Source organism: Onychostoma macrolepis, chromosome 03 (assembly GCF_012432095.1).
Source record: "Onychostoma macrolepis isolate SWU-2019 chromosome 03, ASM1243209v1, whole genome shotgun sequence".
In the NCBI taxonomy this organism is placed as follows: domain Eukaryota; kingdom Metazoa; phylum Chordata; class Actinopteri; order Cypriniformes; family Cyprinidae; genus Onychostoma; species Onychostoma macrolepis.
In genome coordinates, this window is record NC_081157.1 from 40,507,023 (window position 1) to 40,525,622 (window position 18,600).

At 37.5% G+C, this 18,600-nt stretch overlaps 2 protein-coding genes and 2 non-coding genes across 8 annotated transcripts in view; 2 read left to right on the forward strand and 2 right to left on the reverse strand.

Annotated features, from left to right (window-relative positions):
- Nucleotides 1-5,727, forward strand: part of cacnb1 (calcium channel, voltage-dependent, beta 1 subunit) — a 49,641-nt gene extending 43,914 nt beyond the window's left edge. For 3 of the 5 annotated variants that reach the window (XM_058769196.1, XM_058769197.1, XM_058769198.1), the window contains 4 exons: nt 101-252; nt 901-996; nt 1,319-1,504; nt 3,112-5,727. In XM_058769196.1, the coding sequence (XP_058625179.1) occupies nt 101-252; nt 901-996; nt 1,319-1,504; nt 3,112-3,582 (905 nt within the window). In that variant the 3' untranslated portion in view covers nt 3,583-5,727. Of the gene's footprint in view, nt 1-100; nt 253-900; nt 997-1,318 lie in introns of all 5 variants that reach the window. The other 2 variants (XM_058769199.1, XM_058769200.1) reach the window with 1 other exon arrangement.
- Nucleotides 5,728-8,057: 2,330 nt separating this feature from the next.
- arl5c (ADP-ribosylation factor-like 5C) lies at nt 8,058-11,908 on the forward strand. The gene is made up of 6 exons (XM_058770076.1): nt 8,058-8,477; nt 9,459-9,519; nt 9,639-9,786; nt 9,944-10,027; nt 10,924-11,075; nt 11,206-11,908. The coding sequence occupies exons 1-6, from the start codon at nt 8,432-8,434 to the stop codon at nt 11,252-11,254; spliced, it is 540 nt and encodes a 179-aa protein (XP_058626059.1). The 5' UTR covers nt 8,058-8,431; the 3' UTR covers nt 11,255-11,908.
- Nucleotides 11,909-14,699: 2,791 nt separating this feature from the next.
- trnac-gca (transfer RNA cysteine (anticodon GCA)) lies at nt 14,700-14,771 on the reverse strand. The gene has a single exon. It is a non-coding gene; the product is annotated as a tRNA-Cys (tRNA).
- A 2,872-nt stretch (nt 14,772-17,643) lies between these two features.
- trnac-gca (transfer RNA cysteine (anticodon GCA)) lies at nt 17,644-17,715 on the reverse strand. The gene has a single exon. It is a non-coding gene; the product is annotated as a tRNA-Cys (tRNA).
- Between the last annotated feature and the right edge of the window lie 885 nt (nt 17,716-18,600).

The following is an 18,600-nucleotide window of genomic DNA, read 5'->3' on the forward strand; positions in this document are numbered from 1 at the left end:
ACTAAGTGGAGATTTCTGTGCTTGGATGTAGTTATGATATATTGTATATCCATTAATAATGACATATTCTTATTAATTTTCTTATTATTTGATCTGGCAGCTGAGGTACAGAGTGAAATCGAGAGAATCTTTGAGCTGGCCCGGACACTCCAGTTAGTGGCTCTGGATGCCGACACAATCAACCATCCATCTCAATTGGCCAAGACGTCACTGGCACCCATCATAGTCTACATCAAGATTGCCTCTCCAAAGGTATACATTAGCTGAATATACACATTACCATTCAGACGTTTGTGGTCGGTGTGATTTTTGTAATGTTTTTAAAAAAAAGTCTCTTATGCTCACGATGGCTCACAGTCATTTTGTGAAATATTATTACAGTTAAAATAAGTGTTTTCTATTTGAATATATTTATTCCTGTGATGCAAAGTTGAAGTTTCAGCAGCCATTACTACAGTCCTCAGTGTCACACAAACCTATTTTTTTGTTGAACCTGTGAAATATTATTTTTTTTTTCAGTTACATTATAAATGTCACTTTTGATCAATTTAATATCAATAAAGCATCCTTGCTGAATAAAAGTATTAATTTCTTTCAAAGAAATAATTACTGGCCACAAAACTTTTGAATAGTACTCTAAAAAAATGCTTGATTGTTTTGGGGTCAAATATGGACTAAGCCAACTGTTGGGTTAAATTTGTACAAATTTTTAATTCAAAGGTTAGTCCATATTTGACCCAAAGTTGGGTTGAAGCAACCCAGCATTTTTTTTAAAGTGTTTCAATACATTTGTCTCAAAAGGATGCTTTTTTATTAAAACATTTCAATGTGTACACCATAATGTGTTTGAACATGTTTATTGGACGTATATTTGTGTTTCTGTGTCTCCCTCACGATCAGGTGTTGCAGAGGCTGATAAAGTCCAGGGGTAAATCTCAGGCCAAACATCTCAACGTCCAAATGGTGGCAGCTGATAAACTTGCACAGTGTCCTCCTGTGAGAATATGACTTTTGATTTCTACTGATTAACATTTATGTACACTTTTAGATTTGTATAAATTGTTTTTTATTGGTTTTAATGTGGTTGGAAAGTTGTGAAAGCTGCACTAAGCATTTTGCCCACATTTAATACCTAAGCTGCATTTCCTCGTCTTTTTCAATTCTTTCTTTATTCTTTGCTTCTTAGGCACATACAGGATTTTTCAAATTTGGGTGCTCATAGATTCAGTCTTATCTAGTCATATGCAAAGTTATTGTCTCCAACATGTAGACTGCATATTTGCTTTCTTTTTAAAACACATCCTTTTTTCTTTTTCAGGAGCTTTTTGACATAATATTAGATGAGAATCAGCTGGAGGATGCATGTGAACACCTGGCTGAATACCTGGAGGCCTACTGGAAGGCTACACACCCTCCAAGCAGCAACCCACCCAACCCTCTGCTCAATCGCACCATGGCCACGGCCGCCCTGGCAGCTTCGCCCGAACCCGTCTCCAACTTGCAGGTACAGGTGCTCACTTCCCTGCGTCGCAACTTGGAGCTCCTCGATGGCTCCCCTGCTACAGGGCAAGGGCAACAGGAAGAAGAACACGCCCTCTAAACACAGGGCCAGGATTACAATGGAATATTGAAGGGTCCCGTACCCGTCTCCCAATCACAGAAAAGTAACGATGGCTGCTCAAGAGATAGAAATGCCCGACTGTAATTCTGTTGTCTGTCTCTGCTCCTCTCCTTTGACTGATCTCTCAATGATAAAAATAATGCAACACACATACACACAAACAAAATATCCCATATGTGATCAACATAATCATAAGTCTTCCACTGTCCACACAATGTCCCCTCATTTGAAACGCCTGCCGGACTTTACAGTGTCCTCTTGCCATCTGGGAAATGTAGTTCAGATCGCTACCCTCTTCCAGGCTGCCATGGCACCAGCTCTGAAAAACGCACTCATGTCCATTGTCCTGTTAACACTGAGCTGAAATTCTAACAGAAGCTTGTGCATTGTATGTGCATTGACGCCAGTGTTTACCCAAGTTAAACAAAAGTGTGTGTTTGTGTGTCTGCGTGCAGAAGTGAGAGACAGCGAGTGCAAAAGTGAGTCAGTGAGGGAGACAGAGGATAGATCAGTGCCTGTGTGTCAGTGCGTTTTTGCAACTATCTCACTGCAATCTGAACAAGGAAAAATGAGCATCCATCTGCTCAGTCTTCACCATTACACGGTTGTCTAGGAGACCAAAGTTACGTAGCTTTGAGATGCTCTTTTAATAAAAGTCAGTTTATCCTCTTATAGTCATAGGGCACCTCAAATATTAAGACATTTAAATGGATTCACTAATTAGGTTTATTTAAATTATATATATATATATATATATATATATATATAAATTATTATTAAAAATATATAAACATAACTTAGATGATAGAAAGATAAATAAAGATAAAATATTTTGGGCAATATTTTTGTACATAATTTTTTCAGAAGAGGGTTGCAATATGAGATGCTTTTTAACTCCAAAGATGACTGATCTAATTTAGATGATCTAATATGAGCTAATCTAGCCCAATATTTTTGAATCATCACTAAAAATGTTGAAAGCTCTATTTATTGTGTGGTGTGTTTGATATGGCCACTAGAGGGCGCTTATGATTAATATTTTTTACATTACGTGCATGGTGTGCGTTTATGTCTGCTATTTATCATACATTTAACTTTCTATTGTTTTTGAAAATCAAAACAGAATTTAAGATATTTTAAAGTAAAGCAAGAGAATTATTAATGATTACATACTAAAATTGCATTTTATGAAATGTAGAGACTGCACTTAGAAAATACTATGAGCCCTGGCATCTCACTACCAAAATGGCCTTTTCCCATAATAGCATGAGTGAAGAATGTAAGAATGTATTTTATGTATGCCATTTGGTATTGAGGTTATAGTATTGCTTGGGATCTGCTGAAATAACTTGTAAGGTAAAAAGCTGACCTCTAACCTTTGTATTAACATGCTGCTTGCTCTGTTTATGTGTGTGTGTGTGTGTGTGTGTGTGTGTGTGTGTGTGTGTGTGTGTGTGCATGTGCATTGGCATGTTGTGGTGTTGCTGTAGGGGCCATTCCTGGTGCATGGAGAACAGAAGAGGGAAGGGCCTGAACGTGGCAGTCTCCAAGACTACCAGAGTGACCTGAGTGGCAAGCAGCCGCTGCGTTCTTCACGCAGCCAGTTGCAAACCGGAGGCCGAGGTCTGTCGCGGCAGGATACATTTGATTCTGAGACCCAGGGCAGCCGCGATTCCGCCTACACCGACGACATGGAGACCGACCCGTACGAGGAGCCGGACCCGTGCCGCTCTTACCGTCTAAACCCCGCCCACCACGCTCCTCGCCAGGCCTCCTGGGAGGATGAAGGGGCAGAGCCTGACCAGGAGAACCTCAACATGGTCCCACCACCAGCCAATCAGCACCAGCGTGGACGAGGCAAGCTGAGGGAGCGCTACTCTCAAGACGCAGAAGGCGGCGGAGCGACGACAGGCCGCAACCATAACCAGGAGGAGTGGAGCAGAGATGTGTACATTCGCTAGAGCAGGTTTACATGAGACGAGGGTGAGGAGTTGTTTAGAGCGACACTAAATAGAATCTCTATAGTTGGATCTGTTTACAACCCAGAGATACACACAATCATTGACTACCGCTGTACAGCTAACACTCACGACATTCACATAACGCTAACAAAGCTATCGGTCATTACATATTTGAGGGTGACCTCATGTTCTCTTTTTCTCGGCAAGTCTTTCTTCTTGGCCAGGATTTCTTTTCTTTTTTTAAGTTATATTTTTGGGCTTTTTTCTGCCTTTATTCTGAGAGGACAGTGGAGAGATGACAGGAAAGTATTGGGTGGAGAGAGGGGAGTAGGGTCGGCAAAGGACCTCAAGGCAAGAATCGAACTCAGGTCGCCGTGAGCGCAGTTGCGCTATATGTCGACGCACAAACCACGAGGCTATCGGTTTGGCCAGGATTTCTAAATACAGTAAATAAAAAGGAAAGTACATTTATTTTTTAAATAAAGGCTTGAATACACTACACAACTTTTAAAATCTGAACAGATTTAAAAACACTAAGCGTCATAGACTTTGTAAATAGTTACAGAGGAAAAACCAGGCGTTATATATTGGACGACTAAGGATCACACACTACCAGATTTTCAAGTCGTTCTGATCCCAGCAAACTCAGAAACTCACGCATTGTTGATATCGGAGTCTGACTTTAGAAATCCCAGCCAGGACATGTCTGGGAAAATAAGGACGTATGGTCACCCTAATTTAGTTTAAATCTGTTTTTTGAGGAGAATAAGCAGGAGAACCTTTCTTCATTTCTATTTTACTTTTGTATAGTACTGCATGACTCCTAATCATTATAAGGTTAGTAACTGTTCTCGCTGAGCATTAAATACGATTCAGAATGTATAACCAAAATCTTGCAAACGTATGTGTGCGTTCATATGGTTCGGTGGTCGGGTGCGTATGTGTGCGCGCGTGTGCATCCTCTGTAGTCTTAAAAAGGGTCTTTCTGATACACAGTAGTCTTGGGAGTGATCCACCAATTCGTTTTCCCAGACTACACTACTGCAGAGCGTGCTTTTGTTTCGTATTTGATTCTATTTATTTTATTTATTGTCTCAAAAGGTCTATCCAGATTTTAGCCTGCTAAAACCTTTACCGAGCTCCACCGCTGCTGTGTACTCCTCCAATCCACAAGGGGTGCTGTGGTGCTCACGTGCTATAGTTTAATAGGGCTAACGTGCATCAACAGATGTTAATCCAGATCCACTAGCAGTTCTAAAAGGCTAATATGCAAATATAAATAAGACAATTAAGAGGGTCAAATTTTAGAACTAAAAGCCCAAAATGATTGAGACCACCGCTAAAGTCGAACACAAATAGCTTTGTGTTGATTGTAACCGGCTCTGTCCAGTCTTCTGTGCCTGCTCAAGGGCTTTTAGCATTTGTGCCGCTGGTGTCCCACTGCCATTGGAAACATGTTCTGCCTTATTTGCACGTCAGTCACACAGGCCAACCAATCACAAGTGCCGTAATCTCTCATCAGGCCACTCCCACCATAAACATGGTGGGTTGTCTTAACTCAGTGCAACACATATAGTTGTTGTTGTTGTGTGATAGTAGTCTACACTGCATTTACCTTATCATAGCAACATGTTTGCACTGCTAGCCATTTGAAGTTTAAACAAGCTGTTTATTGCATGACAGTTTAAGGATTCACTTCACAGGCTGAGAAGCTGAATACAAACTCAACAGTGACGTACATACACACATCCTACTGCCAAACTCATGCTAATGCTACTGCTATTTGTGTTGTTATCTCTGTGGCCAATTTCTAAGCCAGGACTGTATGTGTGTGTGTATGAAATGGGAGAAAATCTGGAGTCTTTACTATTTTATGTAACCAGAGCCTTGGTGAATGTCTTTGAGCCTCTTTTTACCCTCACCTATGTTTGAAAAGATCATCATGATGAAATTCGCTAAATATACAAGTAGATAGCTTACTAAATAATGTTATTGTTGCATTATCGCAATTGTTTCAAAATATAAGGAAAACCGACGTATTCTTTGGTGCCTGATTGTAGCTCCATTTTACTTTTTGTTTTTAATCTGTGGATAAATTCATATTTTAATTAAAAATTTTAATCTGGATCAACTTTTCCCTGTGCCTTTGCTATTTTCATTTCATTTAGTCACCTATAAATATGGATGAAAAGTATCAGTAATTCTCAACCAGGGGGCTTCAGTGAACATCCAAGGATGGCTTAAAATGAGTTAAACTTATAAATGAATATAATAAAATTATCAAACTCTAATCCAAATTGAAATGCTAAAAAAATCAAGATGGAAGCTGAAATCAAATGTATTTTTATTCTCCTTCAATAACTTTTGGTTTTATTGAAGAACATTCAGTTGTTGAAACTTTTGGAATTATAATGGTTCCGCAATTTGGTATATTACATGAAATTTTAAATATTAAAAATAGTAAATATTTTATTTTTAGTATATGTTTAACTAATTAGCCACATTTATACATTTAATATATCAATGAAAAAAGCAACTTAGTCTTAATTACAACAGAGATACCAGAAGTATCTTAGCGTATATGCAGGGGAGGCCTTAAAATATTGTGTTGGAGCCTCTGAGAACCGCTGGTATAGATCCACTAGGGACTTGTGAGAAACATGAGAAGAAGGGATGACAAAGTGTAAATAGAGGGGAGTGAGGTAATGGTGTGAAGTGATGGGGGTGGACAGGGTGAGAAAGAGTATGTGGTGGTGGGGGGTCAGGAAGAAACAAAAAGGAAGGAGCAAGGAAACAATGCAGGATAGAGACAGCGGGGCGCGAGGAAGAATTGAAAAGATGGCTATCACCTCTCATTTATGGGGGCAATCCTGGTTTACAGTCGAAACCCTGAATTCACACGAGTCAACTGTATAGTACATGCTGATCATGCAAAGTTTCTGATCAAACCATCTTAAAGGGATAGTTCACCCAAAAATGAAAAATTGTGTCTTCATTTAATCACTCTCCACTTGTTCCAAATCTGTGTGAGTTTCTTTCTTCTGTTGAACACAAAGGAAGATATGTTGAAGAATGTTGGTAACCAAACAATTGACGGTAGCAATTGACTTCCACTTTATTTTTTTTATTCTATGGAAGTCAGTGGCTACTGTTTGGTTCATACAGGTTTGGAACAAATGATGACACAATTTTCATTAATAGATTTCTTTCATAGCATGCAAAATATGATTGCATTGTCTGGAAATTGTGATTTATGCATAAAATGTATTTTCTTCCTTTTTGTCTGAACACAAACATCTTCACCTGAACCAACAACGGCTTCTGTTCACAAGTGGGTAGGCCTACATGAAAAAACACCACACCACAACAAGACTTTACACAATTCTTGCCCAGATGTGCGGAAGACACTTAACCACACTCGTGCATTTGCACGCTGATCTGCATGCACTCTGTGTCGCATGCTTCTGTTCTTCCTGTAGCAGATGTTTTCACATTGTCACATTATTCCACATACCATGGCATTTAAGTCGACTACCCAAAGTGATCAAAACACAGACTCATTCTGTGAAAACACAAGGCTTCAGGTGTGAGTGTGCAAGAAACCTGATTCGGCTCAACTCTCTTAGAAGAACGGTGGCAACAGGAAACTCATCTTGCTCAGATCACATCAAGAGGAATAGAAAGAGCAGAACATGACATTATGGAAACAATGTGGTTTCATCACTTGCGATAATATGTGACCCTGGACCATAAAAAAAAAAAAAAAACAATCATAAGTCGCTGGGGTATATTTGTAGCAACAGCCAGCAATACATTGTATGGGTCAAAATTATCGATTTTTCTTTTATGCCAAAGATCATGTTAGTAAATTTCCTACCGTACATATATCAAAACTTAGTAATATACATCGCTAGTAAGAACTTCATTTGGACAACTTTAAAGGCGATTTTTTTTTTTTTTTTTTTGCATGCTCAGATTCCAGATTTTCAAATAGTCGTATCTCAGTTTCGAAAAATTGACCCTTATGACTGGTTTTGTGGCTTATGGTCACATAAAGTATTTGATTTAGTTCATTTCAAATCAATATACCACAGTCAATAATATTGTTTTGGTTGTTGTTTTGTTCTGTCTGTGATTGATTTCTGGTTGTATAAGGGTTGATAAAGAATCATTGAGGTCAGAAGAAAATGTCAAGTAAGGTTATTGATTTGAGCCAGTTATCTGATTTTATATCAGAAAGATGATCACATGACAGAAACTAATTTACAGAGAGTCCAGGGAATTCCTTGAGCTCTCTTTTACTTTCCGATTAAACTTCCTCTCAAATTCCCCTGTAACGCGAAAGTAAAACGCCACACTATCGAAGAACGCCCGCCCCGTTCCAAATACGGATAAATGGAACGTTACGGAAAACTGCGTCATGGCCGTGGACGTCCAATGAGAGTTTGTCGTTCAATCTACCCCTGAAACGCGTGACGCGCCTCTGCGTCAGCACGCGTCGTTTAAATGCGCGGAGTGAAGACGCCCACGGAAAACACGACCAGACTCCGTGCTCCGGCCCGGTTTGCTGTATCGGAGCAGACACCAGACGCTCAGGGAAAGACTCTCCTAACGTTTCGACCATAAGTTCGCGCGTCTTAACGATCTGTTTGAGAATACAGAACAACAAGAACAAGGGGAATAACGTTACTGTCGATCGTTGTTTGAACCTAGTAAAGTATTTACAGCCCGGATTTGAAGAATCAAAGGAACCAGAAGATCAGATTCACTCCAGCGCTCGGAGAATTCAGAAGTCCCGGTGTGATCGATCGACAAACCCGGCCTTTTAAACCACTCGCTGCCTTCGGAGATGGGGCTTCTGTTCGCCAAACTGATGACTGTGTTCGGAGACAGAGGTGAGACTATTTTTATTATTCTGATTTCGCAGGGTAAGTATTTCAGCAACGTTTAATATGATGTTAAAGTGGTCTTGTTATGGCTGTAGTCGAGATGGTTTACTTGCTTTCAGTCACAAGAACATTAACCAGGTAACATTGTTCTCTTCAGGGCTTTTACTAATACAGCTCTTGAGTTCTTAACGCTTAACGTGTTTTCAAACTCCGGATAAAGGCCACTGTGAACATTGTTTGTCATTTTATAAGACTGTAGACACTTCTAACTATGGATTATGGTTTTGTTTAGTAACGCAACCAATCACAAACGTCCTCAGCTCGTAGTCATTGAATATTCATGAGCTTGGTTTGTTTTCTGAATCTCGCACGCGTCGTTTGATCAGTCTAGCAGCGACACTAATTAGTCCTAACTTGTTTTTACTGTACGTTTTTCAGATTTAAAACGACTTCCACTCAAAACTTTCACACATGTATAATAAGTTCATATTGTCACCTTGATTGTACTTTTAGTCCAGTCAATGCTACTGATTTCATAAATAGCCAAATAAGAAAGTAAATCCAGAATGTTTATAAATGTACATTGTAATTTTTTTCAACCTTAACAGGATGAACTGTTAAACAAGATTACCCAGGGTTTAATACTGACCCGGGTTTCGAATGTTAAAAGCCCATTTTAGTGGCACTAACATGTCATTGACAAAATGCATATGTTTATGCAAGTCTGTGTTATGTCTGTACACATGTCAGATAAGATTGTACATGCCAGTGAGGTTCAAAGATCGTAGGTGTTTTGCTTACTTGGAGGTATTCTGGAACAAAATAACCAACTTTTCTGAACTTTGCTAAACCCAGATATAGATCACTGAACACTGTTCTTAGAAATGCATTGCGTGGATGTTAATCGGGTCGATGTTATCAGCTGACATTAATGTCATACAGAATAGATTAATCAAACGTGTCTTTTTTTTCTCTCTCTCTTTTTAGAACACAAAGTAATTATTGTCGGTTTGGACAATGCCGGGAAGACCACCATCCTCTACCAGTTGTGAGTATTTTTTTCTTTCTGAAAGCATAAACAGGAGAAGCACATGACTTTTGTCAGTCTGTTATTACGTTACCTGTTTTCACTCAGCTTTTGAACCTTGTACACCGTGTTTTTTCTAGTTTAACTAAAGAAGCCGTGCAGACTTCTCCCACAATTGGCAGCAACGTTGAGGAAATTGCTGTAAAGAAAACACGCTTCCTCGTCTGGGACATTGGTGGTCAGGAGAGTCTCAGAGCTACCTGGAACTCGTATTACTGTAATACAGAGGTGTGTGTTATCAACCTGCATGCCTTGCTAATGTGACAGGAAATATGTAAAATTCTCATGATTGTTGTTTCCCTACTGCTTAGAGGCAGATGCAATATATTATTATCAACTTTATAGTCTTTATAAAATGTATAATCTGCCTCTCTAAATGTAACAGATTGTCATCCTGGTGGTTGACAGCACTGATCGAGAACGCCTTACTGTAACTAAAGAGGAGCTTCATCGCATGCTTTCACACGAGGTTAGTTTGCATTCAGCTGCTTCATGACAGTTGTTATGAATGGGTATTTCATGCACTTTGCATGTTAAGTATCAGGGTCTGGGTTCAGTATTAATGTTTATTTAGACTTTGAGTATGTTCAAAACAGTTGAACTATTTTTATATATTTTTTAATCCGTATTTTCAATTGTTTCTTATATTTCTAAGTTTTAATTGTAGTTCTAGGTTTAATTGTAGTTATAATGCTTTTGTCATTTTATAAAATGTTTTCCCTTTTTTTTTTTAATTATTATTATTTAGGGTTAATTTTATTTTTATTTCAGTTTTAGCTGTAGTTACTTTATTTACAGTTTGTAATTTTAGTGCTTGAACTTAAACTTGTTTCAGTTAGCTGCCAAAGCAACATTTATAATTTTCATTTAGTTTGTTTTTCCATCAAATATTTGTTTTATTTTTATTTCAGCTTCATTTCAGTTAAAAAAAAAAAAAATCTCCTTGATTCAAAATAAAATCTCTACTTAAAAAGGCATTGTTTTCAATTGGAGAAACCATAGCCTCTTTGATAGTAGAATACTTTAAAATTTTGATAAAACCATGCAAATAACGCATGTTTTCCATGTTGTTGTTGTTTTTTCTTTTCACTAAATGGACATGAAATAATGTTTTGTTTTTTTGTTTTCATTTATATTCACCAATATAACAAACATTTTATTGACAACATTTTAACACGTGATTTTAAATATCATCTAGAGACTTTGTGTACTTTTTAAATATGCAAACAAATGATTCAGTCAGGCTTTTAGGGTTGGGTTAGACCAGCCCAAGTGAGACTAGCACTAGTCTTAGCTGTTTTGAACATTATTCTTTAATGTTGACAGTTTAATTTCATTGCTTCTCCTCCTTGTGTGTCCACACAGGATCTGCAGAACGCATCTGTGCTGGTTTTGGCGAATAAGCAGGACATGAAGGACAGCATGTCTGCTGCAGAGATCTCTCAGAGTCTGACTCTCAGCTCGCTCAACGCTCGCTCCTGGCATGTCCAGGCCTGCTGCGCACTCACTGGAGAAGGGTATGTGTGTTTTCTAGGAGTGTGTATGTTTACCTGAGTGGTTTGCTTGTTTAAAATGTTTCCAAGTCCCTGATCTGAGTGAAAGCCTATGTATTTAATTTGTACCCACCTCTTTCTCTTCCCCCTACAGCTTACCAGCCAGTTTGGATTGGATGCGCTCCCGTGTTGTGGCGAATTAGTCCAGCAACGGTGCTTCTTAAACCTCTGGAACTGCTAAAAGAGAGATCAGGCCTACTTAAGACTTTCATCCAGCTCTCGGTGCCTCTGTCTGAATAATCTTCAAATACTGAATCCTGGAGGAACACGCTTCATCCACTGACTCTGGATACCAGAACGAGCCTGGAGACTCTGTGTGTGTGTGTGTGAGTGAGTGAGTGAGAGAGAGAGAGAATGTGTGTGTCTGTATAAACGTTTGTGTTTGTACATTATGCGACTCCGTTCTAGAGGTCCACATGTTTACATTTACATTACTGACTTTTGAAATGATCTGACCTGATCATGATGTGTTGTCGCCACTGTATTCACCTCCGGCTGTGCTGACGGCTCCGCTTCTCACGTGGAGTTATTGTCTACAGGCATCCATCTCAAAGGGGTGGTGGGGGGTGATGGTTCACATGACTGTACTGATTCATGATGAGCCACTAAGCTATTGAACAAGCATTACTTGAAGTATTTAAAGGGAATTGATTCGTGTATGTTCTAGAGATGCGAGCATGCAGAAGGGACAAGTGTTCAAGTATTTTATTTTTGAAAGTATACTGGATATTCATAGTATGTTTTCATATGTAATTTTGTACAAAAAGTTTTGTACAAATAAAAATCTACTAAAAACATGCCTTTGTCTCTGACAAATATACTTAGCCTGGTTCAAAATGTATATGACTGTTGAGTAGGTAAAATAGAGACGCAGACCAAGCCAGAGAAAGACAATCAATGATTATCAGATCAAACAGAAGCTGACTACAGCTCAATTTGCATTGATCATTCAGATGATAATCTGTCCTGACCTTTTATAGATCCATATGCAAATGCATTAAAGCCAACAATGGACCTCTTTGCTATGCATGTTGTGTGCATTTTGATTTGCTAATGTATTAAGGTATATATATCATTGTCACTGGACGATCTGCCCCCAGTGTTTTACATTAATCAAGGTTTCTCAATAGCTTGTTTTTTTATGACTCACAAAGGTGAGATCTAATTTGCACTCCTTTATAGGTGATGTGCTAAACTTAGTAAATCTTTACAGGAGCACCAGAGATTTTATCAGTTTTAGGGTGGTTCAAATTTCAAAATACATTTTCTTATGTATTAGTATACATAAGTATGAGAAAATAAGTATAATTTATTCTCTTTAAATTAGACCATGAATTATAACACAATATTTGTATGCCTACCCTCACAAAATAACAGATTCTATTGTAATATGAAACCATTTCACATATAGAATATATACAAATAAAGCTGTACGCAGTGTTTTCTTAAAAACTGCAGTAATAAATAGTGATTTATTTAATGGAATAACATACAGCACAGGTTGAGTACAAATATTTGGATAGCATTGCTCAAGATACGCTTAACCAAATGACTGAGAGGCATGTGTATCGTTTTAATCCTTTAAGCCTTACCTTTTAATATTTAACAAACCTATTAAATGTTGTTAATACTATACAGTACTTCAGCCTACAGACCTGTGTAAATTTCTTGATGTGCTGATGAAATATATGTAGGTGACCTATTGTAAAAGTATTTTAGATGGGCATGTCTCATTATTTAAAATGTGTCTATGGGATAAGTGGGAGTTGCTGCTTCCATTGATGACAGTGTAGACTTGTTGAGTGAGTAAAGCTGATGACAGTCTATCCATGTTTTCTCCTTCTGCTGTGTCATTAAGTGAGTGCAAAATAATGAAATAATTGCTTATGTAGTCAGTTTGGGTGTGTGTTTGTAATCAGGCCTTGTATCTGCATATTACTGGTAGGTGAGATTTAAGGTCATGAAGGTTTGCAGAAGACTTCAGGTTCTTTGCTTATATTATTGTTCAGATTTGTGACCCTGGACCACAAAACTTAAGTCTTAAGTCGCTGGGGTATATTTGTAGCAATAGCCAAAAATACATTGAATGGGTCAAAATTATAATTTTTTCTTTTATGCCAAAAATCATTAGGATATTAAGTAAAGATCATGATCCACTAAGATATTTTGTAAATTTATTACCGTAAATGTATAAAAACTTCATTTTTGATCAGTAATATGCATTGCTAAGAACTTCATTTGGACAACTTTTCCAGGCGATTTTCTCAGTATTTTGATTTTTTTGCACCCTCAGATTCCAGATTTTCAAATAGTTGTGTCTTGGCCAAATATTGTCTGATCCTAACAAACCATAAATCAATGGAAAGATAATTAATTCAGCTTTCAGATGATGTATAAATCTCAATTTTGAAAAATTGACACTTAAGACTGGTTTTGTGGTCCAGGGTCACATTTGTGATTAGTTATATGTGTATTCATATTGGTTTCTTGCATCTAACCATGTGATCTGATTACAATAAAGAAGAACTCACATAGGGGGCACCCAGATTTGAACAAGGGACCTCTTGATTGATGGTGAACAGATTTCACAGAAAATTTCATGCACAGACTCCTACTTTTGGCTTCAAGAAATTAATATATAAAAGATGATATCATACCACTGATCTATATTACATATTATTATATCATTTTATAGATCAGTGTATCAAACGTTTAATATTTTGAGGCGATTTTAGACTTTAGAGTTCGTTGTGTTCAGAACAACTTGAAGTCTGGTAGTTTGATCCTCAGTCATTTATGATGCACAGTGTATTCCAGCCTTTAAGTTGACAAAAACCTCTATATAAATAGATTATTACTGAACTGTAGTAAATAGTCTTTAACTGTAGTCTGCATTGTCCTCAGTAACGACAATTAAATTGCCAAATGACTGCAATATTCCGATTACTTTGGTATGGCCACACTCTTGCTAAAAAAAAAAAAAACTGATTTAAGGTAAGATTAAGTGAACATGTTACAAAGTGTCTATTTGTCTTATAATATTCAGATTTCAGACCTTCCACCAGATTCTTGCTAATCAGCGTGCTCTCATCTGTTTCACCTTTGTTTGGAGTGACATCTAGTGGCTAAATACACAACTACATGCAATCCTCTCTAAATACAGTAAAGTAGACATTTTGATTTCATGACACTTTCATCAGATTAAGTTGTGCGTTGTAACAGATAACTGTATGTAGCTCAGTGAGTTTGCCTGTATCTGTTTTCTTTTTACAAAGCAGTTTGTCCCGGGTTCGATTCTGTGCAATAATATTCACATAACTTTAATTGTCATCTTACTACTGTGCTTTTTGGCCTAAACAACAACAAACAGTTGGCTTGAGTTTCAAAACTTTTAAAGTAAAATCTAAAAAAGAGAGAGAAAAAAACTATGCAGCCAAGTCTGTTTGTGGTAAGCAGGTCCTGTCTTTGTGTTATTTCTAGTTAATATTCATGGCAGGTTTCAAATGTTTGGTGTATGTTATCTCCAAAGTCTATTTGAAAACCCTCTACTAGAAGTTTCTGTTAACTTTTAAGAGTTCTGGGAAAAAGAGGGGGCACCCGGATTTGAACCGGGGACCTCTTGATCTGCAGTCAAATGCTCTACCACTGAGCTATACCCCCACCTGCAGCTACTCAGCACAGGTGATGCTTTCCCAGGTTAGTCACTCAGGCCGGTGTGTATATAATGGGTGTGTGTGCAGGTGTGAGTGTGTGTTTTCTGTATGTGCTGAGCCTCCTGCTGCAATACCCAGACATGACTGTAATAATCAGGATTTTGTTTTATTTGTTTCTCTAAATGTGGTTGAGGCCACAAAGTATACTGTAATCTGATATTATGCAATAGCGTTGCCAAATATGTAGCAAAATATGTAGCTGTAGCAAAAATGCAGAATGGAGTTTAATTTATTAGGGCATTCCTCGAGTGGAATGGGTTTGACTGATGGCACATTGAAAAGTGAACAGACATATGTACTGAATTAGAGGTAAGTGAGTGGTTCCAATATCATTGGACTTTAAAAATGAGAGGGTCTTGTCCCACCCACATACAATGGTTTAGATGCCCATGGGATAAATGAGTTGCTGCTTCCATTGATGACAGTGTAGACTTGTTGAGTGAGTAAAGCTGATGACAGTCTATCCATGTTTTCTCCTTCTGCTGTGTCATTAAGTGAGTGCAAAATAATGAAATAATTGCTTATGTAGTCAGTTTGGGTGTGTGTTTGTAATCAGGCCTTGTATCTGCATGTTACTGAGATGTAAAGTCATGAGGCTTTAGGTTCTTTGCTTCATGGATCGCGGAACGTACCAAATGAAGGGGGGGGGGGCGAAGACGGGGTGGGCGGGGGGAGGTGGACACCTTCACACGATGGATTAGAAGTGGCATTATTAATGCATTATAAATGTACCAAATCCTTGTTATTGTACTAAATAAAGTGTGTAAGTTTGTACCTTTTACATCCTAGTCTACATTTTAATATTAGAAACAGTTAGTAGATGCCAGATAGCCTATTTATTAAGACTCTGGATAATTGATTTTTAGAAGAGATCAGGGTTCTCCCAAGATTCAAAAGCAAAACATTAGACAAATACAAAATAATATGTAGGCTACTTCACTTAGGTTTCTTACAAAATGTTTTATTTAAATGAGTGTAAAATGTTATAAATGAGCCAATTAAAATAAAAATATGTAAAAAATATTTGAAATATATGAACTTGTTTTGTTTTTGAACGAATCTCTCGATTGAATGAATTAGATATCAGTTACATTTTAACAGTCACGGTTTGCTACCTTCTGACATAAAGTAACATTTATAATCGGGGCGGCGCCGGAGAATTTTAAACGCAGGTGCTCAGAGGATGCTAGATCAATGACAGGAGGGGCTGGGCAATAGTAGTCAGTAATATGACCAGAACAGGTTGTTGTTATTATTATTATTATATTAATAATAAAATCGCTGTAGGCGCATTTCAAGTAGGCTATTTATGAGGAGTGTAGTAGGCCTATTATCAGGCTTAATTTATGACATGGGGGCGCCCACGCAATCTTTTTTTTTTTTTCTCCTGCAGAAAGAACTTCAAATACTTATTCATTTTTGGATGTGCTTTCTGTCGTCTCATGCAGTCTCTGTGGATGGAGCGCACTCGCAACAATGAACCGGCTCACAGACATAAACTAAACTGAAACTATAGAAATATAGAAATCTATAGAAAGCTTGAAATGTCTACTACGAACTAATTCAAATAAAAAACAAATCTTCTCTGATTATGTAGTCACTATGAAAATGTGCACGTCCATTAGCCTACTGTGGAGATGGAGAGTCAGCGCCGGCGTTTGCAGCCGACACTAACTGAGAAAGCACTAGTTTAGTAATAAATAATTAAAATGTCTTATTTTTCCCCGATGTATTCATAATTATTACTTTTGCCGGTGCTTTGCAGCAAGCTTTATGCGCACGCTTGAGCGCGGAATGTAGGCTATAATACGCCTAAATGCTTATTAAAAGATGGTTTAGTAGGTTATTATATTAATAATATAAACGTTCGACTAGTTTACTAGAAAAATCCATAGTCGGGGGCTGGCCTAGACTACTTGGCACAAGGAACCGATCCATTTTTTTTAAATAAAATGCTGTGACATTACGAAATGTGCGACTGCAAATCAAGTCACATAGTATTCCATTGCAATTTGTATGGGGCTGAAATGAGCAAATTAATCACACTAAGCTTGAGGAAACCAGTTTCCATTAAAACATTGTTCTGATTTCACAAGAACAATACCATAAAGCTTAGAATACATGACACCACTTTATATTCTGAAGTTCTGAATAAATATAAAATGAAATCAAATATGTTTTGTATTTTTTTATGTATTCTTAGTTGATTTTGGAACATATTCATTGTTTTTATTTCTAAGGCGCGTGTCTTTTAACAAGGCGCATGTTTCTGCTTGAGTTTGTTCCGAACTTGAAAGTCTGGTAGTTCTCCGATCTGTTTCACCTTTGTTTGGGGCGACATCAAGTGGCTAAGTACACAACTACATGCAATCCTCTCTATATACAGTAAACATTTTGATTTCATGACACTTTCATCAGATTAAGTTGTGCGTTGTAACAGATAACTGTATGTAGCTCAGTGAGTTTGCCTGTATCTGTTTTCTTTTTACAAAGCAGTTTGTCCCGGGTTCGATTCTGTGCAATAATATTCACATAACTTTAATTGTCATCTTACTACTGTGCTTTTTGGCCTAAACAACAACAAACAGTTGGCTTGAGTTTCAAAACTTTTGAAGTAAAATCTAAAAAAGAGAGAGAAAGAAACTTTATGCATCCAAGAATGTATCCAGGTCTGTTTGTGGTAAGCAGGTCCTGTCTTTGTGTTATTTCTAGTTAATATTCGTGGCAGGTTTCAAATGTTTGGTGTATGTATGCCCAAAGTCTATTTGAAAACCCTCTACTAGAAGTTTCTGTTAACTTTTAAGAGTTCTGGGAAAAAGAGGGGGCACCCGGATTTGAACCGGGGACCTCTTGATCTGCAGTCAAATGCTCTACCACTGAGCTATACCCCCACCTGCAGCTACTCAGCACAGGTGATGCTTTGCCAGGTTAGTCACTCAGGCCGGTGTGTATATAATAGGTGTGTGTGCAGGTGTGAGTGTGTGTTTTCTGTATGTGCTGAGCCTCCTGCTGCAATACCCAGACATGACTGTAATAATCAGGATTTTGTTTTATTTGTTTCTCTAAATGTGGTTGAGGCCACAAAGTATACTGAAATCTGATAAACACCGATAATATGCAGCAGTGTTGCCATATATACTGTTCAGTCCATTTATGACTGTAATTTTTTTTTTTCAGGTAAGGGGGCTGGGGCTAGTTGTCACACATTATCCCCAGGTAAGATCAGCATTGCTAAAAAAAAAAAAAAAAGAATAATAAAGAACTTTACAAAAATGACCCAATAAATAAATAAATACATTGCCACCAATATTGCCCAAACAACACAATCTGTGTTTGCTGAACAAATTTTACATCCAAAAAACCAAACAAACATAAAGTTTATGTAAGGCCTAATTTATTGCTGTGCAATAAATAACCTGTATAAATTTATAACAATTAAATCACATGGTAATTGTCACTTTAAAATTTTGTGACATTTATGAAAAATACACATGTTCTGAAATAAATATCTGTACACAGTTAATGTCTACCTTCTTTACACAATTGACATGTACAATCAGGTCCGGAAGTATTTGGACCTGATATATGAAATATATGAGTTTTAGTGCTTTTGCCTTTATGCATCAGTACAATGGATTTGAGATAAAACAATCAAGATGTGATTGAAGTACAGACTTTAAACTTTAATTCAAGGGGTTGAACAAAATATAACATAAAATGCTCAAAATTGGACAAATAAATGAAATCATAAATAAAATCTTCGTTTTTAATATTTT